Consider the following 26756-nt stretch of genomic DNA (forward strand, 5'->3'; position numbering starts at 1 on the left):
TCTGGGCATTGAGTTTAGTAAAATAATAGGAGGGTGGGGAAAGCTTTGCAAATGTTAAATATCCCAAGTTCTTCGGAACCTCCATGGCACAAGCACTTCAAGGCTGGCTGTGCAGCTGCAGAGGCAAGTGAAGGGATGTGCCCCCAGGTGAAGAGGCGCACACACGCCCCTTTCACGTCTTGTCTCTAACCCAACCAAAAACAGGGCCCTGAGCCCTTGGGCCCACTGCCTTACCTTTGGCTGGGGCTCGCTGTGGGGGCCATCCTGAGGGTAGAGGAGGAGGGGGATATTGGCCATGAAGGGAGCCACCACCTCAGCCATGTCCAGTTCCGGGATCTTATTGGACTCAAGCTGTTTCTGGTGATTCAGCTCTGCCAGATGTTTCTGAAGAGACTCGCAGAGATCGAGAGCAGAGCACACCTCCCCAGGACGGCTCTGTGGGAACGAAGGCCAGTTGGAAATCCTCTCCCCAGAGGCAAACAAAACAGGCCAGCTGGTGCCTTTGAGTCAGTCCCTGTCCTTATCTCTTAGCTTGACTCACATACATACACCCGCTCACAGGCATCTCAACTAAACCACCCAACCTACTCTCCGTCCAACTCCCCCACGATGGTGGCTCCATCACCATCCTCCCAGCAGTTCACGCCACTCCTAACTCCATCTCCAGTACATCCCCTCCATCAGCAAGCCCAGTCCATTTCTCCTCTGAAACAGAATTTGCACCTGGCCATCTCCACTGTCCCCATCACGTCTCACACCTGACCGTCCTGCCAGCTTTCCCTCTTGCAACTCCCCATTGGTGGCACCTAGACCAAACCCTTTAAAATAGGTGCCTACGATCATGTCGCTCCTCTCTTTGAAACCCTCCAAGGACTTCCCACTGCCTTGTGATCCTTAAACAGCCTAAGGCCTTGCATGATGGGACTCATCTTCCTCACCAAAACCTTGGTCCTGTCTTGGGCTCCTGCCAAGCCCTCTCAGTTTTTTAAGCCCTTCCTCTTTCTTAAAAGTCTTTCCAAATTCCACAAACCTGGCTTCTTGTTCATTGCTGAAAACCCAACCTCTAGCATATGGTTTATGCACAACAGATACTTTTTGAATGAAAGCTGAGCATCCTTGTAGCTGAACCCACAAGTACACTCCCTGAATTATTCCTTAGGATAAAATCACAGAAATGAAATGAATTGCTTGTTTAAACGGACAGTTAAAAATTTGATATGAGTTATCAAATCAGCACCTATAAACGTTAGACCAGTTCACGTTCCTTCAGTAATTCTACAAGTTCCCATTTCATGTACCTCCCCAATCCTTGAAAGTTACAAGCAGCGTGTTCTGCCATGCCAAAGGCATTCTGGATGTCAGAACTGTCGCAAAGAGCTGTTGAGAAAATCCAAACCTATGAGCATACTTCTCACTGTAATCACTCTATTCCGGCCTGGGACCTCCCCAGGGCCCCAGAGGTGCCTTGAAGGAAGAGTCTGTTCTCCACCACGTACCATTTGTCCTTTAATCATGTCCAGGATGACGGGGAGGTAGGAGTCGACTATCTCCTTGCACAAGGCAGACATGTTTGGCTTAGGAAGCCAGTCACAGGTCCTCTCCAAGTACACGAGGATCTCTTGCTAGAGAGGACAAAGGCAAGGGTCAGACCAGGATGGACTTCTCTGCAAATGGGCTGAAAGCAGGAGGCCCCTACAACTCCTAAAGGTGGGAAGGCTGGAAACAGCGGCCCTCAGGGAAGAGGACTGGGAGAGGGCTAGTGGGTAGCCATGGCTCTGCTAATCAATGAGGCAAAAAGCAGACCTGAGCATTATTCAAAATGAAGACCCTCTGGGCCTGCAGCCCCACAGGCACAGGGAATTCCAAGCAAGGACAGCCAAAATGGACGTAAGGGCATTTAACACCTAGTCCAGGGGTCAGCAAGCTAGGGGCCAATGCCTGTTTTTGTACAGTCTGTGGCTAAGAATAGTTTTTACATTTTTAAAGGATGGGGGGAAAAAAAGATTATGTGACAGAAACAGTATGTGGCCCCAGGCCCAAATTATTTCCTACCTGGGCCTAGACCATTCCTCATTAGACCCCCAGAGTCACAGCTCTTTACCGAACTGATGTAGGTGGCCACATGGCCACTGCTCGCACACAGTCACACACACTCGTGGCAGCTCACCTCAGTGGCATTGTCTTTCAACATGTCTCCCGCTGCAGTGATGACGTCTTTACAAATGTCACAAGGAAGGGATTTCTAAGAGGAAAGAACATGAGGGAGAGAGAGCTGTGTTTGTAGGACATAACTCACGCCCCACACAGCTGGAAACCCCCTTAGCCTTTTTCCTATTTTATCTAACCAGGACATGATCATGGCCACATCTGACACACCAACATCCAGGATCCCCAACCCTTCCGAGAAGCACTGGGACATCACAGGGGAGGCTAGGTGTGACTGACCAGAATACTCTGTGCTCCTACAGGAAAGATACTCTTTTCTTGTAGCCCCTACGCCTCAGCACCTTACCCAGTACACACGGCACAGGCTGAATTTCATATTAATGCTCAACGCTGTGAGGAAAGAGAGGCTCAGAAAGCTGAAGATCAGAGAAAATCGGTAATGCAGCTCAGCGTCACCTGGGACCAATATCAGCATCACAGAGTTAAGGGGGTGGGGCAGGGAAACAAGTCCCAGCCAGAAGTGGTGCTTCCGCGCACTCACAGGGGCACTGTGACCTGCACGCTCCCTACCTTCCACCTCCCAGGCAATCCTGTGCTCAAGTGAAGGCCACACATCACCACCCCAGAGCTCAGAGTCATGACACCAGCCTTCTGACAAGCCTGGGCAGCCAGGGACCCACATGACCCTTGGGGAGCTCCCTTCTTGATGTCAACTGATTTCCGACCCATGAAGAAGGAACTAACATGTCTGGGTGAGATGAAGGACACCTGTGAGCTCCCCTGCATTTAGAGAAACCCATGGGAACCTTTGGACCTAGTCAGGCTGCTCTCATGCATGGGGCCACCCAAGAGATTCAGGCATCCACGAACCTGTCCTATCAAGGAGAAAGATCTGAAGTCCTCACTTAATATGCATTAAATTTGGAAAGAGGAAGCAGGAGTAAAAACAAGATCAGAAGCAAATTAGAAACCAAATCTGAAAGTAATTTTGGCCAGAGAAGGCAATTTTCCAGTGAATTCAGAAACTATTTCTAAAAGAGCAGTGTTACTTAATTATTTTTCTCTTACTGAAGGAGTACTAGTGGCTACTGAAAAGTTTTAGAACTTGAACTCCACTCAGAGAAACCTGGCCACAGGATGCAGCACTCCCAGTGCGAGCCAAGAGCATCTTCGGCAGCTGGCCGGTGCAGCCAGCAAAGCTCAGGTATCTCCTGGGAGGGTTCAGGTTACCTGAAGAATGCACTTTGGGTTTGTCATCTTAGAGTATTCCCCATGAGTGTTAAGAGCTCCACATTAATATGCTATGGTTAACATCATTTAGATGAAAAGTCAGTGGCATCTTCAAGAGGTGGAAGCAACCCAAGTGCCCATCAACTGATGAATGGATAAAGACGTGGTGTGTGTGTGTGTATATATATATATAGGAAATATATATACACACACACACAATGGAATACTACCCAGTCATAAAAAAGACAAAATCATCCCATTTGAACAACATGGACGGACCTGGAAGGTATCATGTTAAGCGAAATAAGCCAGACAAAGACAGACAAATACCATATGATTTCACTCATATGTGGAACATAAACATATAGATAAAGTGAACAGATTAGTGGTTACCAGAGGGGAAGAGAGTGGGGGAGTGGGGGGAGGGCAAAAGGGGTAAAGGGCCTCATACGTATGGTAATGGATAAAAACTAGACTACTGGGGGTGAGCACGATGCAGTCTATACAGAAACTAATATGTAATAATGCACACCAGAAGTTACACAATATTATAAACCTATAAAATTAAATTAAAAATCAGTGGCATCTTTTCCAGTTTGACTATAGCTGAAAAGAAAACTTTAAATAGCTACTAAATTCTAGGGTCTGAATTAGTGATCTGCCCAACAGGCAGACAGAGTAAATATCAAAAAGGAAAAGGATTTCAAAACTTTAACATCTACTTTTTGACCAAGGATAGAGAGCTGTATCCAGGTGCCCAGTCCTGGCAAAGGGAGCTGCGAACCTGCTGGCCCTCTATCTGGGGCAGAGGTGGGATCTGCACAGAGGCCTGGAGGGCAGCATGGAGCATACGGTGCAGCGGACACGGCAGGACCTCATCCTATCTCTGCCACCAAGAGACTGGGTGACCTTGGGGAAATGGAACCTTAACCTCTCTGTGCCACCATTTTCTCTGTGGTACAGTGGGTACACCCACCTACTGGTTCTGCCTCCCTCACAGGGGCATCGTGAGGCGCAAACAGCATGAGGCAAGAGAAAGTGCTTTGAAAATGGCAGTAGTTATGGATGCTCTCAAGGGACTGAGGACAGTACTAAGGGCACTCACCACCGTCGGCTTGTTCCAGACGGTCTGCAGGCAGTGCTTGATGGCCCCACAGTCAGCCGCCGTCTTCACATTCTGACACCACACGGCTGAGCCTCTGGTGCATTCTTTCAGGCCCAGGACAGGGCTGGCTAGAGCTAGGGGAGAACCAGTATGAGGCAGCGGCCTGTTTCCCATGCCCCAGGTCCACCTCACTTGTTTACCTGGGGCGAAGGGCTAGCCCTGGCATTCAGCTGGACGCTCCAGTGTGGCCCATCGCCCAGCCATAAGAGAGACAACCACAGAGCAGCACCACGTCCAGGCCGGCAGCTGCACCATCATGGAAGTCACGGGGCTGGAAGGGACCCACTTACCTGGTTTACTTTTTCCCTCTCACACTATTTTAAATAGCTATCAGGGAGAACAGTCCTTTTCATCTTTACAATCTGAGAAGGTTTCCATGAAGTAATGAAAGAAATCACAAGAAAAAAGACTGACAGGTTTAAATATAAAAGATTTCAACTTCTCAACAAAGAAAAACAGCCAAAGTTAAAAAAAAAAAAAATCTATGGTGAAAACACTAAGATTCACACCCTTGTTACATAAAACAATGGTTCTTACTGTGGTTCTCGCAGAAGAGCCCTTTTATAAATCTATCATGTGAGTTTTTACACATAAACAAGTTTGCTGGAAAAACACCAGAGGACATAACCCTCTAAGATACCACAAAGTGAACACGTGACCGCTCAAAACCAGGTTTGTGGCGTTCAGCTCCTGTGGTAATGAGAAAGGACTCGGGCAGGAGTCACAGGCACAGACTGGGATTAGGAAGAAACAGAAGAAAGGTTCCGCCCCACCTGGGACCAAAGAAACGCAGGTTAAAGAAAGAAGGTGCCAGATTTTGAAAGTTAAGTTAGCCAAGAAAAAAAACCAGCCTTGTCACTGAATAGTTAACAGGTTTGTAGTAAAAAAAAAAACAGCATTCTGATAAGGCTGATAGCAGTGTGACTGGTGAGTACTTGTTAATATGTTAACGTATTTCAAGAAATGAAAAAAAAAACCTCTTCAAAAAGTAGCCTACTTCTACAAATACATTTTAAGGAAACACAGCAATTCAAAGGGGTAAACTATGATATGCATAAAAATATTAAGTAAAATTTATAATACTAAAGAAAGATGTACCCCGAATGGCTAAAAAGAGGGGAAAAAACTAATGATACTCTTAGTAAAATATTATGTAGCCGTTATATACACTTATAAAGATTATGTATATCAAACAGAAAAAATGAATCAAGAATATGAAATTACATACGACTTGCACAAAAATCAGAAAAGAATAACAAAGCAGGGTGGCTGGCTAAATTAACTTTCAGTGTTATGTTGTGTCTGTATAATTTTTTTTTAATATTTTATAAATTGCCTTAAGGGTGCCTATGTTTTTAAAGAGATGAATGGTACCTTTGATTTTGGAACCTCACCTCTAACCCAAAGATTCAGCCTGGCAATGAGACTACAGGAGGTAGCCGTGGATGGACGGCGGCACAGGGAGCACACTCCAGCAGTAGCTCAGTAGGGTGGACCCAACTTCTGTTGGAAATAGGAAACAGCTGGCCCAAGTCTCAGACAACCCCACAGCCACCTAAGAAACTTACTGAGAACTCAGGAGTCGTGCTGCACTTGGCTTCAACTTGTAAGCCAAATAAGAGCGCGGGAATTCTACAGACACTGTCACACACAGTACACAAAGCATGGTCGTGGGTGCTCTCCCTCCAGGAGAGGGAAGGAAATGAAAGGCTATCATTATTAGCTTTCCCAGCAAAGCTACAGTTCCACAAACAATTCACACAAAGACTGAGTCACACGTCCCCAAAAGCTCAAACCAGATTATCTGCCCCTTGCAGACACCAGAAAATGAATTATTAATCTGCTATCCAGGTTAGAGCTTTCTCTGCCCCTTGAGAACAAATATCACAACATAACCAGTTCACCAATGCAAGTGAACGAGCCACATTCCAGAAGCTGTTGGTTTGGACTCTGGTTTATGTGGGAAAACATGCGCCAGATTCAAACAGTAGAAAGGTCCCCAAATGGCTCACGAAAGTTCAGTTTAGTAATGTAGTCAAACTAGGCTGGGGCCAGCCCTCAGCCACATGTCTGGGGAAGTGGGAGAAGGAGAAGCAGAGTCACAAGGGTAAGGGTGTGGGGGTCACAGAGGCAGCACGAATGGGACCCCCAGACCTGGCAGCTCCTACCAGCACCTTCTGTGATCCTCCAAGGCACTGGTCCCCCAGGACCCCTGAAAAGCACCCACTAAGCTACAACTGCTTGGTTCTACCTCCAAATTAGGAGGAAGGAGCCCCAATAATGAACAAGAAGCTACAAAATGAGTCTCTAGGCAAAGGAACACACACACACAGTGACACACAGCAAAGCCAGATGGCCATCGGCAGACCAGAGCCTGACTCACAGAGAAGGGCAGGGCCCGTGAGCAGTCTCTGCACAGAGCCTCACCACCATTCTCCATTCTTACACATAGTCAAGAAGAACTTTGATCCGGAGATTTTCTCCAACATCCCACCCAAGAACTGGCTACAAGTGACCAGAGTCTATCAGGTTTCGGGAACACAATGCACTATCAGAGGCCCAAGAAGCAAGAATACTTTGTAGCCTGTTTACTCCTTCTACCAACTTGAAACAGCAATCATTACAATAATGGCTTTGTTATTTGTTTTGGCTAGGCTATTCCACACTAAAAATAATCTTGGGAAGCCCCTTTTATCTGAGATTGATCCAGCTAACACAAACCCAAGGTCATTTCCCACCCAAGCTGTTATGTTCATCAGTGGCCTACCGCATGGCGGTGGAAGGCCCGATCTCAGATCTAGAGGGAAAAGGTATGCTTGGCGGCCCACCTCGTGCACGTCTGAAGTCATCCAATTCAAGTCTCACACAGATTTCATGGACACTAAGACATGAAGCTGAGATCCGAGCTCCTAGAAATTCAGTTCTTGGCAAGACATCCCCTTTTACCTACAACCTAAAGGCAAATTTATCAAGCTGCACAGTATGAAAAAGGTCTGTGGTACATAAGAGACGTGATTTCTAAAGACGACCCAATGTATATTAACAGAAAAACAACTGCGTGTCCTCAGGATCGGGAACTCCAGGCTGAAACACAAGGCTGGGCGATGCCTGCGAGCCACCTGCTGAGGGGCTCAGGTGCTCACTTCAGGAGCTCGTCTCCTGAGAGGGAAGCAAACAAGCAGTCAGAACACATCTGGGACACGAATCCTTTCCTCCAGAAAATGCACTTACCACAAAATCCTCACACCACTTCAGGGGGCTCTCCAGCACTAAACCACCTGTCCAGGGACCCCCACTGTGGACTGAAAGCTCTAGAGGCAAGCACAGTTTTTCTCCACAGAAGTGGGAAAACAACTAAGATGAAGGCAGATTACCAAGCACAGTGTCCTCAGGTGGGAGACCAGAGTGAACAGCCACAGGCTCTGACCCCACAGTGGGAGAGACCTGTTAACAGAAACACAGGGAACCACACGCCCATGCGGGCAGCAAAGAAAATGACTCACTGCCTGGGGGAACTAGAGAAGGCTTCTTCAAAACAAAATTTGAAGTGGCACCTGAAGATGGAGATATGAAAGCCTGGCTAAGTGGACAGGAGATGGGGAATTCCTGAACATTCCAAGGGAGGGCACACTAGGAAAGACCTCATCTGGCACGCATCCCTACGTGACGGGTTCATCCTGTGGCCAAAAGCCCAAGTTAGTGTTTTAACAACCCAGGGCTGATGTGGCAGGACTGAAAAGGAGGTGGGACATTCAGGTGACGGGGCACGTAAGTGGAATGGAAAGCTCATCCCATAAAAGTCCAAGCAAGAAGCGGCGGCAGCAAGGGCTGAGAGAGAGGCTAAGAGAAAGACTCCAAAAGAGAGCTAGGAAAACGAAACTCACAGGGTTAAACTGAAAAGTGAAGTCTTTGAGGCTAAATGAGAAAATGAAACAGCAACAGCCCAGAGCACAAGGATGGAGGTGGCAGTCAAAGCCACAGGAGCCCAAGCTGGTGTGAGGGGAACGGCAGGGCACAGGAAGAGCAGAACACACCTGCACGCTTTGCTTCCTGTGAGACAGTGACAAGCAGAGCGAGGAACACAGCAGGTGGGGAAGGTGAGGGCACATGACACCATTCCTGAGTCCCCTGGAGGACTGGAGGTGCTCTGCTGCGAGCGAGAGCATTTCCAAGATTCGCACAGCCATCTTCACATGTGAAGGACAGCTTCCACCTATCACAGGGGAGCAGATCTGCTGTGTGATCTCAGACCCAGGCCTCAGAGCAACGGGTGGAGGTTAAGGGAAGCAGACCACAGCTCAAGGTGAGGAACATATCTAACACCCGCAGGGATATAAAAGGGGAATGGGCTGCCACATTAAGTGCTGACCTCTCCAAGAGTGGAAGCAGCCAAGCAGAAACAAAACGCCCAACCTATGAGGAATTCTGTACAAGAGGAATGCTGAGTGGTGAGCGGGGCTGGAAGGCCTCTTAGGGGCTACAAGTCTTCATTCTTATAATAATAAGGCAAATGACATTTTCAGTGTTTGTACGTAACCACTACACAAAAACTACCCTAAATCGCTTTCTGATGAGTTATTTCTCAAAACATGTTGCCAGCAAAGCTTTCATCTCTATCCTCATCCTCCCACACTCAGCCCCCAAACACCAACTTCCTTGTCTGAGGCAGTATGCCGAACTCTAAGAAAGTTCCTAGAATGTCTGCCTGACCCCTTGGAGACTTCTGACTGAATGTGTCACATGAAGACATGAACACAATTCAGGGCGACTCAAGCACCACACTTCTTATTTCAAGGGCCTGGCATTCAAGCCCTCAACATGAAAACGCTGGAAGGCTGAAATAACAAAAACCACCGTTTCAGAGACTCTAAAACCATACAGGCAAGTTTCATTCTGTTAAGACAGGCATTTTTTTTTTCTTTAAGACTCAGACTTCAATCGTATTTCCTTATGAAACGGGTGAGCGCTCTGGTCCCTTTTACTCTCCAGGCCTAGAAGAAAAAGAAAATAAAATGCTCTAAACCACTCCACACGTAGGTCATTTGTCAAAAATAGGCTGCAATGGAATTTTACTATATTGAGAACAGCTGCCACGAGCTGGACCAGCCATGGGCTTTTTGGCAGCTCTGGACTCTAGACAAAAAACCTCCGTGGGCCTGGGAAGCAGAGCTCGCCGAAACCGTGTGTGCTTAGGGGCTCTTATGACGACTTCTTGAGAAAAGGAACTAGACCTTAAGTTTAGAGTGAGACTTCTAAGGCAACTTACCCACCATCTAAATTAAACGTTTTCCTCACGTGGTACATTGAAAAATATATATATATATGATTTGTCTCCAAGTCCTGTCCAAATGACCCTAAGCAAATCACCATCGTTGGGAGCTTGTTTTCCATCTGTAAAATGAAGATGAAGCCATTCATGTCACTGGATTGTTCTGAGAAGCAAGATGAGATGACTGCGCACTTTCACCTGCCAGAGTACTACATCTCTCAACCATCATGCCCTTACCACTGTCTCTCCTGTATTTTAATTTATCCACATATCTCAACTCCCCTACCAGACTAGCTTTGACATCAGACAGTGAAGGGTTCGGATCACAGCTCCACCACTTCTAGTCATGTGGCCCTCAGGCTTTAGTTTTCCAATCTGCAAAATGGGCCAATTACTAGTACCCACTCCAAGGGGTTTGTAAAAAGTAGCCAATATTTGTAAAATAGTTATTGCAGTGCTGGCATGCTATGAAAGGCCAATAAGTGCTGTTATCATTATTATTATCCATCGTATCAACAGTAGCAACTTTCTCTGATCCACTGTCTTGCCCAGAACAGGTGTTCCACAAACAACTGAATCAAGGCTGTTGTATTTGCGTGCTCTACATTTAATCAGGTCATTAACTGGCAGCTCAGAGACCTGGACAGCTGCATCCCAACAACCTCAAAAGTTGTTGGTTACTAAATTCAAAACTCAGGAGTCACAAGGACAGTGAAACACAGGCCACTGTAAGGAGCCCAGGAGTTGATACTACACCTCTGGGTGCTAAACAAGAAGCTCTGTGTGTAATCCACACAGAAATTGAAATATAATGATGTACACCTCAAAAAATATAATAAAATGAAAATATCTTTAAAAAAAAAAAGCAGCAGAAGCTCTACATGAGCAAGAATGCAAGGTACCCACCAAGACACCAATAACCTGTGCTAACAGGTGACATGCTTTCCGTAATTCATGAAACTGGAGGTAGAGGCTGATTTTCCTCCAATCCCAACAGAGATGCCATTGTTCAAACATTTCTGGAACCCACCTTTCAGAAGAGCCCCCTCAAAACCTCTCCTTTTCCGGAAGGGCGAGGAGGCAGTATGGCAACACGATTACTGCCCCAGTGCTGGGGGCAGAGAGAGCGGACCGAAACCCTGGCCTGCTGTCTACCACAGCCAAGACCCGGACAAATTCCTTACGCCACAATTACTGCACAATCTGGAAAATCAGGGTGCCTCTTCCTCAGGACCCCTGTGAGGATTCGTAAGGAAGCACTGACAGTGCCTCGTGCCTACGAAGCTCGGTTAATCGTACGACTAACTGTTAATGGTGGACTTGGGGGCGGCCGACCAAGGGGTGGGATTCACATTCTGATTTTATATTTTAGAATAATTTAACTTCTTCTCATGTTACCTTTAAAATCAGGAAATGTAGCTAAACCTAAAACCTGTTTCAGGGAACAACTATTGCACAACATGGCAGAGACCACAAGTTGCTCCCTATATCCATTCTCCACTCCTTTCACAGGAACAGAACTATAGATTTTTAGCTACACACATGGCTGCCAAGATTAAAAACTATGTTTCCCCATCTCCTTAGTAGCAGGCCGTCAAAGACAAGTGTGATGGCTGGAACTTTAGCAGCCAAGAGGGACCATGAGGAAAGGGATTAGACCTCAAGGATGCAGAACATCAAGCTAGAAGAGCCTGTGGCTCCAAATTCTTCTGAGAGTAGAACCAATATACTTAGCCCCAGACTGCCTCGCTCCTGAACTTACAGTCATAGATAGGAGCAAAAGCCACTATTATTCTAGGAATCTGTCATCTGCAGTCAAACCTAACTACTATTATACCAGCTTAATAATCTGCCTCATTCACCAGAACAGTCTCCAAATGACAACTCTTTACTAAGGCTTACCTCCACAGAGGATATCGGAAAGCCCATGTACACAATGTCATTAAAAAAGATTTTCAAAAAAAACCCTCAGAATGAAGGGGACAACCATTTCTTGAATGTGTACCTTATGCTTTATTTGTTAAAACATTCAGTCTTATTATTTTAGCCATACAACATCTGTTTTTCCTTTTAAATATTTTAGGTAACATATGCTAAATACTGTTCCAGTCTAGTTACCAAAAAAAAGGATAACAGAAAATGCAAGGAGCCTCCCAGCGCTGACAGTCAGAGCATACATTCCACAAGGCAGTGGATCTGCTGCCTGGGAGATGTATCACCATGGCAACAGGCAGGTTGCTAGGAAACCAAGCGAGGAAAACCCCAGGAGGGGCAGCATCTATCTCAGGTCCCCTGCATTCAGACATTTCTCAGAAGAATCCATGCAGTGAGATCCCTTAAGAGCAGGAGATAATGAACACACTCAACACTGACTACTCGATGAAACAGCTGGTGTCACAAATACCTTCTCTGGCAAAGAGCATTTGTCTTTTCTTTATAGGATCCTGCTTTTGGAAAACATTCTGCAAAGCAGAATAAAAACACTGCCCATTTACTCATTTGGAAGAGCGTGCGCTCAGAGGCAGCCTGCCTTGATCTGGAGGAAGTAAGGTCCAAACATTCCTCTTATCACAAAAGAAATCCGTGGCAAAAAAGCTCTCAAGCTCGCTAGGCTGACATCCCATCACCTCTGGCCCCAATAACCTATTATTTCTGTTATTTAAGACAAAGGTTCTTTCTTCCCAGCTTCTCCTCCCCCACTACTGCCTTGCTTTGTAACCTTCCTCACAAGCCAGATCATTCCAGGACAAGAAATTGAACTGCACAGGGAAGGCAATAGAGTCCTCAGGAAAATTACCTTGTGCAATGATGACTGAGAAACTGAAGGGCAAGGATCTTCTTGGATTGTACAAGAATGATACAATGTGGCAAAATTAATCCCAGGAAGAGAAATTTGAAATTCCTACCTAGTTCATTCAAGAGCACTCCAGTCCAATATAAACAAGCAAAGCTCTTCTTCCAAAGCATCACCTATCAGGTGATGAACAGAGATGCACTTAAATGACCTAGGATAAGACTATGCCACAACTGGACCACGAAGAAGTGAGCCCCTGGCATCAGTGCCCAGGGTGCAGGCAGAGGTCAAAGATGCATCTGTATGGTTCTCGACTGGCCCAGAGTGCTGCACAGGAGTCAATCCCGTCAGCCCGAAGCCAGCACGCACTCTACCCCATCCCTGCTAACTGGCTGGGTAGTCTCTGCACACTGGCAGAAGGCAATCGTATGCTAAAAAAGACCTCAGACAAACCCCACTAATATAGAACTTCAGTGTTCTAGACTTGTCCCACATGATTGCTTATTAACTAAAAAGTTTCAAATACATGTAAGTATGTCTACTATAAATGTCATTTTTGATCTACGTTAGTTAGTACTTAACAGGAATACTGCCTTCATTTGAAATGCTAAAATCTAGCATTCAGACCACAGCATTGCTCCAGCATTCTGACTTCACTGCTCTCACCTCAGAGGGCTGTTGGGAGGATTAAATCAACACTACACAAAAGCACCTGGAACAGTGTTGGGTACACAATCAACTCTTAAGTGTTAGCCCTTATGATGCCCGCAGTTCCTGCAAATCAGCTACACCAGTGGTTCTCAAAGTGTGGTCCAGAGAACACTGAGGGTCCCAGAGATTCTCTCAGGGGGTCACGAGGCCAAAATTCTCAGTAATAATACAGAGATATTAGCTGCCTCTCTGACTCCCTCACTCACAAGTGTGCACTGGAATTCTTCCAGAGGCAGACGCTGTGACAGACTGAACGCAGAAGCGGCTGAGAGCCCAGCCAGGTGTTCACAAGATGGCAAAAACCTAAAACGAGCCATTCTTCTCACTAAATATGTTTATGTTTAGGAAAACGGTTATTTTCATTAAAATTATGTTATCACGTAATGGGTTTATCATTATTTCTAAAGGATTATTTTTTTAATTTCATGAGCTTAATTTATAATGTGGTAAATATCAATAGATACAATCCACACAAACAAGAGCTCTTTGGGGTCCCTCCATAATTATGAGCATACAGGGATCCTGAGACTGAAAATTTGAGAACCACTGGGTTAAACATTTATGAACAACCAATTTCCGGAACCAAAAGGAGGGGAAATAACTTCCCCAAATTATGGCTGGTTCCCTTTCCAGATTTACCTCAAATCAGAGCCACCAGGCATATCTAAGTTATGTTAGGCTCCTATGTCCCTACCACCCTCACAGATTTGGGGGTCCCTCTAACCTGGGCAAACTATTATAAAGGTCAACACTTCACTTGAACCCAAAGTCAATCTTGATCTGTCAACTCCTAAACACGATTTCTTAAAATTAAAGAAATGCTTTATTTAATCATGATAAAGACTTGCCACTATTAACGTATAAGTCGCATGCACACCAACTTACCAGCACTTCCTATTTGGCTGCTTGGCTACACCCCACACCACCATTCAGAAATGCTGAGCACCCACCTACTATGTGCCCAGCACTGTTGTACATGCTGCAGATACAGCAAGTGATCAAGACAATAAATAAATATACCATACAATGCCAGGCAGTGTAAGTGCTAGGAAGAAAAATGAGGCAAGGGCAAAGGAAGAGCAAGACTAGGGCAGGACAGCAAACCACTTCTGACAGAGCAGTGGGGAATTCTGATAAGGCAACATCTGGGCAGAGACCTGAATGGAGGGCGGAAACCACATGGATTATCTGGGAAGCAAGATGTTCCAGACAGGCGGAACACAAAATGCAAATGTTCAGAACAACAATAAGGTGCCAGGGGGCTGGAAAGCAGCCCTGACCTGATGGGAAGGAGGGGGAGAAGAGCTCTGAGAAGCAGCCAAGAGCCAGATGACGTGTGACCTTGCAGGACAAGCTTTATCCTAATGAGACAGGAAGCCACATGACCCTCTGGTATCAATGCCTACATGCAGGAAAGCATCCCATCACAGCTGCTAAAGGACTTTTACAAGACTGCCTCTAAAAGCTGCAGTGCACACTTGCCCAAGTGGCTCAGTCTTGGCCTTGAAAGCTTCCTGTGCCTTACTGGGTGCCTTCTCCAGCCAGCAACACCCTATCTGTCCTCCTCCTTCCCACTGAGCCGAGCCTCAGCGTGGCCATTCCACACAGTTTCACATTCCAAGAAAATGGAGGAGCAAGTTCTCCTTCCCCTGACCTAAAAAAATCCAGACCACTCAATCTAACATGCTTCAACCGTCAAAGGAGGTACTGGATATGACTTGTCAAATGCAATTAAAGCACTTACCAAATCCTTAATTGGTTAATACAAATAAACCCTTCATGAATTATATTAATATTTTCAAAGTAAAAGTGATTATTGATTGAAAACTGACAAAGAAATTTATCCAAAATTCCTAGCACGTAAGAACTGGAGTTCTGTCAATATTCAGCAGCCTACTCCATAAATTCATGTCTTGCATCATCATAAAAATAAGAAGCTATCAAACAAATATCTATTTATACATAATACAATCCAGCATCCCTAGAGAGCCCACCTGCCTCAGTGTTGGGCAAACACCATTTAGCAGGTCAGCCACTACCCAGGGGCAGTCATGTGGGCACCGAAGCTTCAGTAAGCAGGCATAACACACGCTTTACACAAAGCCCCTCGGTAACACTGGACCTGCCTCTTCCATGGGAGGAATCGCCCAACAGTATGTCCTACTGTAGGATTCCATTCATATAAAGTTGAACAACAGCCCTTAGGTTATTATTTCTATGGTATTAGAAACTAACATAGTGGTTTCCTTTGGGGCAAGTGAGACAAAGCAGTCAACAGGGAGGCACTGGGGCTGGCCCAGTGGTACAGTGCTTAAGTTTGCGCACTCTACTTCGGCAGCCTGGGGTTCACTGGTTCGGATCCTGGGTGTAGACCTACACACCACTCATTAAGCACACTGTGGTGGCATCCCACATAGAAGAGCTAGAATGACTTACAACTAGGATATATAACTATGTACTGGGGGGCTTTCAGGAGGGAAAAGAAAGAGGAAGATTGGCAATAAATGTTAGCTCAGGGCCAATCTTCCTCACCAAAAAGCATGAAATAAAATGAACCTCCTGAAAAAAAAAAAAAAACAGGGAGGCTTCTGGACACTGCTAAGGCTCTACTCCTTGACCTTGGGGGCTGCTAACTGTGGGTATGTTCACTCTGTGGTACATCAGGTCGTACACTTAAAATGTGCATTTCTTCTACATGGAAATTACAACCCAGTAAGTTTGTAAAAAGTTAACAGGACAGAGGAAGCACTGTCAGGAGTCCTGGGTTCCGATCCTGACTTCGCCAGTAAATGGCCTACGATTTGGGAGAGTCACTGCTGGGGGCCTTGACGTCTTCATTGTTTACAAAGAGGTTAGATTAGATGCTCTCCAATTCCCTCGGTTTACCATCACTTCCCTTTCTTTATCAGGTGGGGAAAAGGGAGGGACGACTGGATAAGTACAAAAACAACTCAAAAGCAAGTATCTCTACCAGCAGGACATCATTAAAACACAAAACATAAAGCCTCCCCAGGCTGGGGATGACACTCTGTGCTACAGTAGTGCCACGCCATAAGAGCAAGTTCTAAGTGCCTCTCAGGCAGCAGGTGATGGCTGCAGTCACTACGCCCCCTCATTAACAAACTCAATTATGAATATTATTACAAATTTCATGACCTTGGGATAACTCTAAAGGCCAGGCAGCAAGTTAAAACAAGGCCATTATAACACACCCCCGCCTTTACCCAGGAGTTCAGGTTAGAGGGTCTCTTGGTTAGCTAAATATTCTGGTATAATTTCCATTTCCAAAACAATTAATTAAGTCCCTTTTGGGTGATGTGAGTGATTCAGAATTCTTCAGGGCCTTGTGAGAGTGACTCACTGCCAATATGAACAACTGATTGATACTGAACAAAAAGTTGTTCTCCATCAGTACAGAAAATTTAGAGACCTGCATTAATTATGTAGACCATGGAATAACAAACAGTATCAACCCCGGTGGGAAATCAATTTTCTTCAGTGACTATAAAACCAAAAATCCTTCTTTATAAGCAGCTCACCTTTCACAGACTACAAGTAAAACAAGTTTAAGAGCTTGGTTTAAGGTTAAGCGACTCTTGGAGGTGCCAAAAGCTAACATTTTAAATGTTTCATCTATACATATCTTCTTATTTCTTTGGTTTTCCATGAACCGTCATCTATTTTGTTACTCTTTATTAAAATGTGGATGGCTGCATGAGAGTTAGCCCCTAAATTACATACAGTTAACTAGAAACAGAAATTGAGGTTGGCCCTAAAGATCAGGTTTATTTCCCTTCAGCGGGCTATATTATCTGAAAACAGACTTGGGATTCTCTCCATGTAAATATTAAAATCTGGCTCCATAACTATCAAACTATAGAATTTTGATAAGTATCAACCTCACTCCTTTCTCTTTACTATGATGATTTAAATGAGGTTAAGATGTGAAGGCAAGAGCTGGCGGGTGGTGGGGGGGGTCCACAGTGACATGAGGAGGGTACTAGGGCCCCTTCTAATTCCAGGAAGGCAGCGGAGCTGGTTCCCAAGCGCTGCCTTCATAACCTGCAGTGAGTTTAACAACCAGCAGTAGTATTTCAGGGCAATAAACAGGTCTAAGACTTCTGTGCACAACTTCTCACGTACTTACGTTTTCCCCAAAATAAAGGCCACGCTAAAATCGGCCAACGGCTGTGCAAGACATTTTAAAGCAGGTGAAACAAGGGCTCCACCGCAAAATCATCGGGACCGGAAAAACCCTATATCATCTTCAAGATGTAGGATCAAGAGTAAATATATATGCAAAGACAAACATCAACATAAATGATATGCGTATGTGCTTCATGCAACCTCAATACTCTTAAAAACTGGGGAACGGAGGCCAAGGGCCAAAGCCTGTCCCGCTGGATGGGGCTCAAGTCCACTTCGATCACGTGCGCCCAGCCCAAGCACGATAGGGCCGCAGGAAGGGTCACCCTGCAGGCAACACCCAGAGCTGGAAAGGCAGGCTGAGGGAAGGCCCCGGGAGGCCCCAGCCGCGCCGGCACCAACTCCAGCCTCGACAGACACGCTACTTCCCCGGCCCCGTCCGCCTCGCCTCGCCCCCAGGCCCTAAGCGGCCGGCCGGGGGCCTTCTTTCCCGCCTGTCTCCTAGCCGCCGGCCGCAGCCCCTCCGCCGCCCCAGCAGGTACCGGCGCTGCGCACGCGCCTGCGCAGTGCGCGCCCCTGGCCAACCCCAACTGGGAGCGAGGGACGAGGCCCAGTACAGCCCGCTCATGGATGGGCACGCCGCGTTCGGTAGGGCTCCCCTTCCCCAGCCCGGGGGTCTCAGGGCTTACCCGCACCCAGGAAGCTAGCCAGGAGGAAGAGAGTGTACATGGCGCCGCCTGACTCCGCACTCTGCAATGCAGGGCGTCAGCTGATCGTCCTCCGATATAAAACCTGCCCCGCCCCCGACGCCCCCCACTGCGCATGCGCAAGTTCCGCCCCTCCAGGCCTACCCAAGTTCTCCCCGCAGCCTGACTCAGCGCCTCACAGCGCGCCTGCGCGAAGGGAAGGCGAGGAGCCGAGGAGAAGGATCACAGGAGGATTGAAGGAGGCTGGGAGGACGGGAGGGGCGAGAGCGTGTGGTGGAAGGGAAGGGTCAGAAAAGAAAGCTGGTTAAGTCAATGTTAGGGATTATACATATGAAATATCTTTTAAGCCTCACATTTTTTCTGTGAGGTACCATTTTTTATTAGTAGTACCGTTTTTCAGATGAAAATCCATACTCAAGAAGGTTAAGGACTTTATCTTGTTCTCACAGTCAGAATTCAAACACCCAACCCACCCGGTCTCCTGAATGATGTTTATAGCGTTTACCTGGCTAGAGTCAGTGTGTACTTCTTTCAGAGCCCTGATTTTCCCTCTTAACATTTCATATCCACAGTCACTGCTCCCCATGACCCACAGACAGATTTTTCAGCATTAAGGACAATCCCAGCCAAGGTCCTACAATGGTTTGTCCGTGGAGTTGGACGGAGTGGAGGACAGGGCTTGAGGAGTAAGATGGGGGAGAACAGGAAGTGGCTCAGCCATTGGAGAAGGGAATCAGAAGTGAAGCCCGAATTTGAGACCCCGCTTGCAGAGGGAAGTAGCCCCACCCTTCCAGCCCTCAATCCTCATCTTATTCCAGAATAAGAAAGGCCCAGGTAGCCCACACAAAAGCACTTGACCTTTACCTGTGGCTGACCCCGTCTGATTGTGAACAGAGAGATGACTCCACCCCTGCCCCGCCCAGGGACAAGTACCTACCAGCCCAGCGGAAGGAAAGGAAGGAAATCTCTCCCTATCAGAGCAGGCCCTTAAAGGTCATTTAGTCCCATTCTGTCACTATACCAAAGGGGAAACTAAGGCCTGAAAAAAGACAGACATTTATCCAAGGTCACACCTGACCCATGAGGGGCAAACTCAGGGTTCCATCCACCTCAGACGATCTGTAATCCTCCCGCAACAGCCCACAGATAGAGGTCTCAGAGCCTTTGGCTCCCTTGTCCACCCCCACCCCCACACTGTGGTCTTACTTCCCCCTGGGCAGCCGCATGGGGAAGTGTGCATCAGAGTGGGCGAGGTAAAAGGGCTAAGTAAAACCAGGACAAGATTTGGTCTAAGCTGGACGTCTCTCGGGTTGGCCTCAGTGGCCAGATGGAGACTGCATGGCTGCCCCATCCTCAGGCTTCCTAAGTGCAGGTACAAGCATGGGGCAGACCACCCCAACAGCTGGATAAACACAAGGGAAGTGGGGCTCTAGGACACAGTTCCGTCCCTCAGCTCCAAGCATCCCATGTTCCATGCAGGTTTCAATACTGCAAGCCAAAAGGAAGCTTAGAGACCTTCAGATCATATGCTCTCATGCCAATGGAGTTATTGAGCTCTCGGCTGCTTAATGACAGAGCTGGAACCAGCCATGACTCTTTTTTAATACCCCGCTCCTTCATAACTAAAGGAATATGTCAGTGTTTTTGAGACCAACTTTTGCTGCCTTTCATTTGCACACCTGGAACACAACAGTAACATGTTCCTTCATCCACCTCCTTCCCTGTAAGGACAGAATTTTAATAAAGAATATAAAAACAGTAAGTGGATTATTATAATTTGTTACCAAGCCAGTAGATGCTTAAATCTTCTTAAAATAGCTTCCTAACCATCTGTGTGTGGGCAATAAGAGCTGTGAAGCTATTCGGACCCTTTTGACGCTGTAATACCCAGTCCTAACTATGTATGCCCAGGGGAAATAATCTGGAGCTAAGAAGTATTTTATCCAAAGTGTTCACAGAAGGGCCCTTTATAATAATGGAAACTGGAAAGATCCCAAATGCTGAACAATGATGGGCTAACTAAGGAAACCAGCGTGGACAAAACAATGGTAGTCAAAGCAGCTTTAAAGCAAGACGTGGAAGCAGCAAGTACTCATGTGCAACAGGCCTGTAAGGGAAGTGGGTTCCAAGAAATGAGGACAGAGCAAGGCCTAAAGCCCCATCTTCTGGTTCAAGCCCTGCCACTGACTTCCCAGAGGGGTCCATGGAGCTGGTGAGGGAGCTTCAGGATCCTCCAGTCCGGCATGCACTGGGGCCCTGACCCTTTCAGAAGAGGTGAGACTTTTAGTGAGGAGAAGAACAGAGAACTGAGGTGAGGAGAGAGTCTGCTGACTTTGGGTTAACTCGTCTTTGCGTTATTTCACTCATTACAATGTCCACGTGTTACTTTATACTTTTCAAAGGAAAGATTTGAGGAAAACTTGAAGGAGAAAAGGAAATCCCCTTCATTTCCTCCCTACTGTGAGCACAAGTTTTCAGGGAACTGAAAAGATATTTTTCCTCAGAAATATGGGCCACCCTGGAGATCCTGGCAGGATTCCTGTGGCTTTCCAGTTCTGGGTCCCAGTTCCTCATGAGACCCCACTTCTAGTGACTGAGATCTCTTAAAACCCCCACCTGTTGGATTCTTTTAATAATTCCCCTTTTGGCCACACAGGTCCTCCACCTGTTACTGTTTCTACACCTGAAAGAGTTCTTGGCCAGGACAGCTAATATAACAGAGGCATCCACTGTGAAGGCCAGCCCACCCTCTTGGCCCCAAAGCTCCACTCTGGCTCCCCAAACAGCCACCCTGGAACCTCATCCTTCCCTGGAAGGGTATCTTCCCTCCCCATCCCCAGTGAAGCTCAGGCTCCTCTCCCTCCAGCATCCCCCTCATCAAGACCTCCAGCCTTCAGCCTCTCCTGCCTGCATTTGCCTTTCTGCCTAGTCTGGATGCCTCAGGCAACCACTCCAGTAAATTTCAGCCCCTCCCAAGGATCCCTTTCCCCATCAAACTGCAGTCACTCGCCTGCCAATTCCCAGCCTCTGATTTCTTCTTTTCTATCCCCACCTGCCCTGGGCTACTGGAGAAATAAACCACCCTAGCTAGGCTCACAAAGCCCTCTGTGCTACTCAGCACCTGTTTAGCCCTCCCATGTGGTGAAGTCTGCTATTGTCTCCTAAGATCCTTCAGCTCTTTTTCCTTGATCTTGATAGTAATCAAACCCCCTATTTCTGTCTGAGTACGTGGCCACTCAGAATAGACTACATTTCCCAGCTTCACTTGCAGCCACAAGACTTAATTCTGGCCAATGAGGTAAAAGAAACAGTGCCCATATTGTGACTTCTAAGTACTGCTCCTAACAGGAAAAGACACATCGAGTGTAAATATTTAACAACTGATGCTTCCAGGACACTGGCCATAGTGTTGGGGGAATGTCCTGGAAGATCCCAACTGAGCCAGGTTGTTGTCTTGGAGGGGTGGGTGGTCCGCCGGGATGGGTAAGTAGGGGGATCAGGGAGTCAGCAGTTATTTACCAGCAGGTACAGAAGTATTTCAATAATTTTACTACTGAACAACTCTACTGATTTGTACCAGCTAAATGTCAGCCCTAGCTACAAACTCCTTTCTTCTTCATGCTGCCTAGATTGCAGACATAATGGCAGGAGCTCAAGCATTCATCCTGGACCATGAGGTAGAAGCCTTGTTAAGGATGACAAAGCACCAAAAGCCTGGATCACTGATGATTATATCTGCTCTATATTGTCCACCGCCAGACTTTATATAGGTAAACATACCCAAGTCTTGTTTAAGCTTTCACTATCTTGAGTTTTTGTTACATTCCAGATCTTCTCAACAATATTCAAGCCCCTACCTTATCTTTATCTTCTTCATGCTCATTTCCTATTTTCCCTCTTCTCTTCTGTCTCTGAGGAGGAAATGCCTTTTCTTCTCTTTGTGATGCTAAACTTTAGCTGCTAAGCTCTCCTTTGCTTTTGCTGATCCGCTCCTGTGATCTCTAGGACAGAGCTGATATTCTGCCCATTCTCTTTGTTCATTGCCCATGCCTTGCCAGTTATTAAATATTTTTAATACCATCCCTCTAGCACTTTGCTCCATCCACTTTTTTATATCTTTGACCTCCCCCCTTGCTACCAGCTCTTCTCTCCCAGACTATAAATATACCCAAGGCACTCTCATTCTAAAAGAAATTTTTTCTCACCCCTGACTTTCAGTTCAGCTACTGTGCTTTCTCTTATGTTCCCTTCACTGCCACACTCCTTGAAACAGTCACCTACACTCACCATATCTACTAGTCTCCCTCCAAACTAAATCCGACTCAGCCCAACGTTCCAATGAATGGCTTTTCTTTCTTTCTTTTTTTTTTTTTTAAAGATTGGCACCTGAGTTAACATCTGTTGCCAGTCTTATTTTTTATTTTATTTTTTTCTTCTTCTCCCCAAAGCCCCCCAGTACATAGTTGTATATTCTAGTTGTAGGTCCTTCTAATTGAGCTATGTGGGACGCCACCTCAGCATGGCTCAACAAGCGATGCTGTGTCTGTGCCCAGGATCTGAACCAGCGAAATCCTAGGCCACCAAAGTGGAGAGCGCGAACACAACCACTCGGCCATGGGGCCAGCCTCCCCAGAATGGCGTTTTGAAAGTAGATAATCAATTCCTACTTGGAAAGTCCACCAGCACCTTCTCATTGCCTTTAGCCTCTGACACCGTTGGTCTGCTCTTCCTTCCTACAACTCCCCCCATTTAGCATCAGTAACACAGCACCACTCTGCAGGAATGCCAGATACCCAGCACACAAGTCCCCGCACCCACTCCTTACCTGCGGCAGGCATCACTACTAGAACTTGATTTCTGAAGACTTCTCAACTCAGCACTCCAGCTGCTTTTACCAACTGATCAAAGTGGGCTCTTGGATTGACACATATTTGCCATCTGTCAAATGGTAGGCTTCCCTGGGAAACACGCTCTGAGGCCCAGATGTGTGGACAGAAGTTTATTAGGGCATGCTTTCAGGATCACACCTGTGAGGCAGTGATGGCAGCAAGAGAGGGCAGGAGGGGAACTGAACTGCAGGGAAGCCATTGCAGGGATGGCCCTGCAGAACTGTCCTCAACTGAGGCAAGAGGAATGGCCTTCACACCTCAGCATACTACTACCCAGGCGAGGGGCATAGCCTTGGGCCGGGGGCTCCCACTGGCAGAGGACAATTCCTGAAGAGGGGCTATTTAGGACTAAATGTTTGTATTCTCCTCCAAAATTCATATGTTGAAGCTTAACCCCCAATGTGGCTATCTTTGGAGATGGGGCCTCTAAGGAAGTAATTAAAATTAAATGAGGTCATAAGGGTAGGGCCTTGACCCAAAGGATTAGTGTCCTTACAAGAAGAGACAGCAGAGAGCTGGCTCTCTCCCTGCACACCTCCCCCCACAGCCTGCACACACTGAGGAAAGGCCATGTGAGGACATATCCAGAAGGCAGCTGTCAGCAAGCCAGGAGGAGAGCCCTCAGCAGAAACCTTGCTCTTAGATGTCTAGCCTCCAGAACTGTGAGAAAATAAATGTCTGTTGTTCTGGCCCCCGGTCTAGGGTATTTTGTCATGGCAACCCAAGCAACTAAGACAGGTGCACGGTTGTGGGCTCTCAGCAGGCAACCCTCCAGGCAGCAAGGAAATGATTTTCATTAAAAAACAAAATGTTAAGATCTTATTGGCTTTATTCGATGATTCATGAATCGAGCAGCATCCCACCTAGCAGATACAAAGGAGCTGCAAGGAGCTGTACAAAATGAAAAGCTTTAATAGGCAGAAGGGAGCGGGAACAAGGAAGTTATACTAGACAGAAAAGTGGATTGGTTGTGGCAAGGTCACTTTCCTTCAGGGGACGGCAGGGGTCTGTCAGGCAGACGACCTCACTAGTGCTCTTCAGGCGATTCCTGATTGGCTGGCTTAAAATTCCATTTCTGGGAGAGCCAGAACTGGAATTAAGTTAAGTGTTGATGTGGTGATGTGGGGCCTAGCATAAGTGGCTCCATTTGGGGCCTGTTGTCTTGTTTCTAACAGTTCCTTGGTCCCGAGAGGGAGATTCAGTAGCACACTGCACCACTCTACCATCCTTGCTCTCAGCTGTCCTGCTTCTCTGATGCTCCTTTTCAAAAAACAAGGCCTTGGCCCTAAGCCAGCTCTGCAATCTCTGCTCCTTCAAACTCCCAGCCGTGCCCTCCATCCCATGCTTCCAGCCCCTCTGCCCCACGTCCTCGATGGTTGCCTGAGTAAGCTATGCTGTTCCACGTCTGCGTGCCCTATAAATAACCCTCTTCCCCACCTCAAATTCTCTCTCCTACTTCTTTCCCTGGTGAACTTTTATTTAACCTTCAAAACCCAGTTAAAGTGATACTCCCAGAAGCAAGCCTTTTTTATGCTTTAGGAGATGCTGGAGCGTCCCTCGACACTGAATTGAAAGAGGTCTGATGTCATCTCGTCCCCTCTGGGGAAGCCAGAGTGTCCCACCAGGCCCACAGCTCCCTCGGGGCTCCTTGTTCACAGGTCCCATTTGGAACCTGGAGGGCTGGCCGCCTTCTGGGCTGGGAATGAGCACAGTCCCAGGCAGCCAGTCTATTCTGGAGGCTGGCCGGCCCCCAGGCTGTGGCCTGACCCCAGAGCTCTGCCCAAAGCTGGACTCACAGTGGACTGAGGCTGGCCAAGCCAGTCAGATGCTCTGTGACAAGCTCGGACAGGAGCTGCTAAGAGCACGTGTGGGTGAGTCAGCAGTGAGCCGCGCAGCCCACGAGGGACTGCTGAGTCACTGGGAGAGAGTCTGCCAGTCTGTGAGGCAGAACCTCTTGAGAATCTGCAGAAAGCTGTGAACACTCTGCCGAAAAAATGCACAAACGCAATATTTTGCACTGGTTCTCAGACCTCTGCCCTCCATCTGTGAATGTCAGGAGAACTTTAGTAAACCCAAAGAGGGGAAGTGACGTAACAGGTCAGACAGCCAGTGAATAGCAGAACTGGGACCAAAAACAGCTCCCCACAGTTCCAGTCTGCTTGATTTGTCAGCTGAACCTCTCTGGCCTGGGCACCTAGGCAAGCCTACCCCCTATTTCAAGGTCCGGCTGCATTTCACCTCCTTCCAACCTCAGGCACCCGTTTTCTTCCTCCAACTTCTAGAGCACCCTCAGGCCCTTGCTCTGGGCCAGGGTCGGAGGGTGAACAGTAACAAAGGTGAGATGAGACTGAATAGTGTCTGAGCCTGAAAGGAAAGCAAGAATTGAGCTATAATCAAATTGACAACATTAGCGTATCTCTAAAAAGTGAAGCTTCGTAAGGAACTTGGAATTTAGGGAGGGAGGGAAAGAATCACAAAGGCAAACTGCCATTGTCTAATAAGAACAACAACTGGTGCTAACTGACGGCCTGGTTTGCGCCAGGCCCTGTACTGATCACTATACGTTCACAATCTCAAATCCTTAAATCAAGGATTGATTATACCCAAATGACAGGGAGAGAAACTGAGTCTCAGGAGGCTGACTTGCCTAGGATATCCCTGATCGTGGCAGAACTAAGGTTCAAGCCCAAGACAGTTTGGGGCTGAAGTCTATGCTGCACTACCTCCGTTGAGAATGCCCAGAATTGCCCAGGGGTGCCTTGGCTAGGACACTCACCTTAGTGCCCAACACAGGCAGATGCCAACTATGGAGATGCTCTGGGGCCATCAGGGCCTGATGCCATCAAACAACGACCTCTCCGTGTTCAGGTTCCACATGCCCTGAGCAGACTCTATAGCTTGCCTGGCCAGCCTGACTGCAGGGGGAGAATGTGGGCAGATGATCCCATTCACGTGACAGGGCTTTTCCTCAGGGTAGAGACTGTTGGTCTGGTTTATATGTCAGACTTGTGAGTTTGTTCATGAGCTTCATCAACTCTGGGCCCTGAAAACATTGAACTTCTCACTTGACCAGGTGGACTAAGACCCTTGGACCACAGTGACTTCATCAAGAATGTGGCACTCCATGAAACCAACTGGAAAGAGCTGTGCCCACAGAAGGAATTGTCATGACCCTGGGAGGCACAAGCCTGTTTCAAGGTCAAATTTGCCCATTCAACCATGAATTCAACTAATCCATATTCATGGCCTGTCCTGGGCCAGGCACTGGGTATGTGATAGCACAGATGCCTTCCTGTCCTCAGGAGGCTGTGGTCTGGGTGGCGGTTCAGATGGGTGAACACCTGCCTTTTCTCCACTGCGTGTGAGGCACGTACTCCCCCAATCCATGCATTGTTTTCCCTTGAATAAAGAACATTGAACTCATTCCTAAGTTGTTCTGATTTTGTTATTTGACTGTTCTCAGGGGACCCCCCACCCCCGGCCTTTGAGTGGGCTCTAGGCCTCCCCGGAGCTAGGAGCATCGCAGGAACAGGGCCGCCTTCCCCTTCAAATGCCTGTCACACAGAACTCGAGAAACAGTAAAAAGATCAGTGGTGGCCAGTGGGTGAAGGAGGGGTGGAGGGATGACTAGGTGGAGCACAGGGGGCTTTTAGGACAGTGAAATGATTCTGTACGATAC

At 47.2% G+C, this 26756-nt stretch overlaps 1 protein-coding gene and 1 long non-coding RNA gene across 3 annotated transcripts in view; one reads left to right on the forward strand and one right to left on the reverse strand.

Annotated features, from left to right (window-relative positions):
• Positions 1 to 18367, reverse strand: part of PSAP (prosaposin) — a 30187-nt gene extending 11820 nt beyond the window's left edge. Inside the window, exons 1-5 of the mRNA XM_008517720.2 lie at positions 18171 to 18367; positions 4502 to 4635; positions 2168 to 2242; positions 1497 to 1622; positions 235 to 435 (exon numbers count right to left, since the gene is read on the reverse strand). Of these exons, the coding sequence (XP_008515942.1) occupies positions 235 to 435; positions 1497 to 1622; positions 2168 to 2242; positions 4502 to 4635; positions 18171 to 18210 (576 nt within the window). The 5' untranslated portion in view covers positions 18211 to 18367. The remainder of the gene's footprint in view (positions 1 to 234; positions 436 to 1496; positions 1623 to 2167; positions 2243 to 4501; positions 4636 to 18170) is intronic.
• On the forward strand, positions 17802 to 26500 carry LOC139074495 (uncharacterized). 2 transcript variants are annotated; one of them, XR_011524135.1, is made up of 3 exons: positions 17802 to 18019; positions 21818 to 21958; positions 26151 to 26500. It is a non-coding gene; the product is annotated as an uncharacterized lncRNA (long non-coding RNA). The 2 variants fall into 2 exon arrangements; XR_011524138.1 differs by lacking the exon at positions 17802 to 18019 and adding an exon at positions 18039 to 18129.
• Positions 26501 to 26756: the final 256 nt, after the last annotated feature.

This window comes from Equus przewalskii, chromosome 1, assembly GCF_037783145.1.
Source record: "Equus przewalskii isolate Varuska chromosome 1, EquPr2, whole genome shotgun sequence".
NCBI classification, from domain to species: Eukaryota; Metazoa; Chordata; class Mammalia; order Perissodactyla; family Equidae; genus Equus; species Equus przewalskii.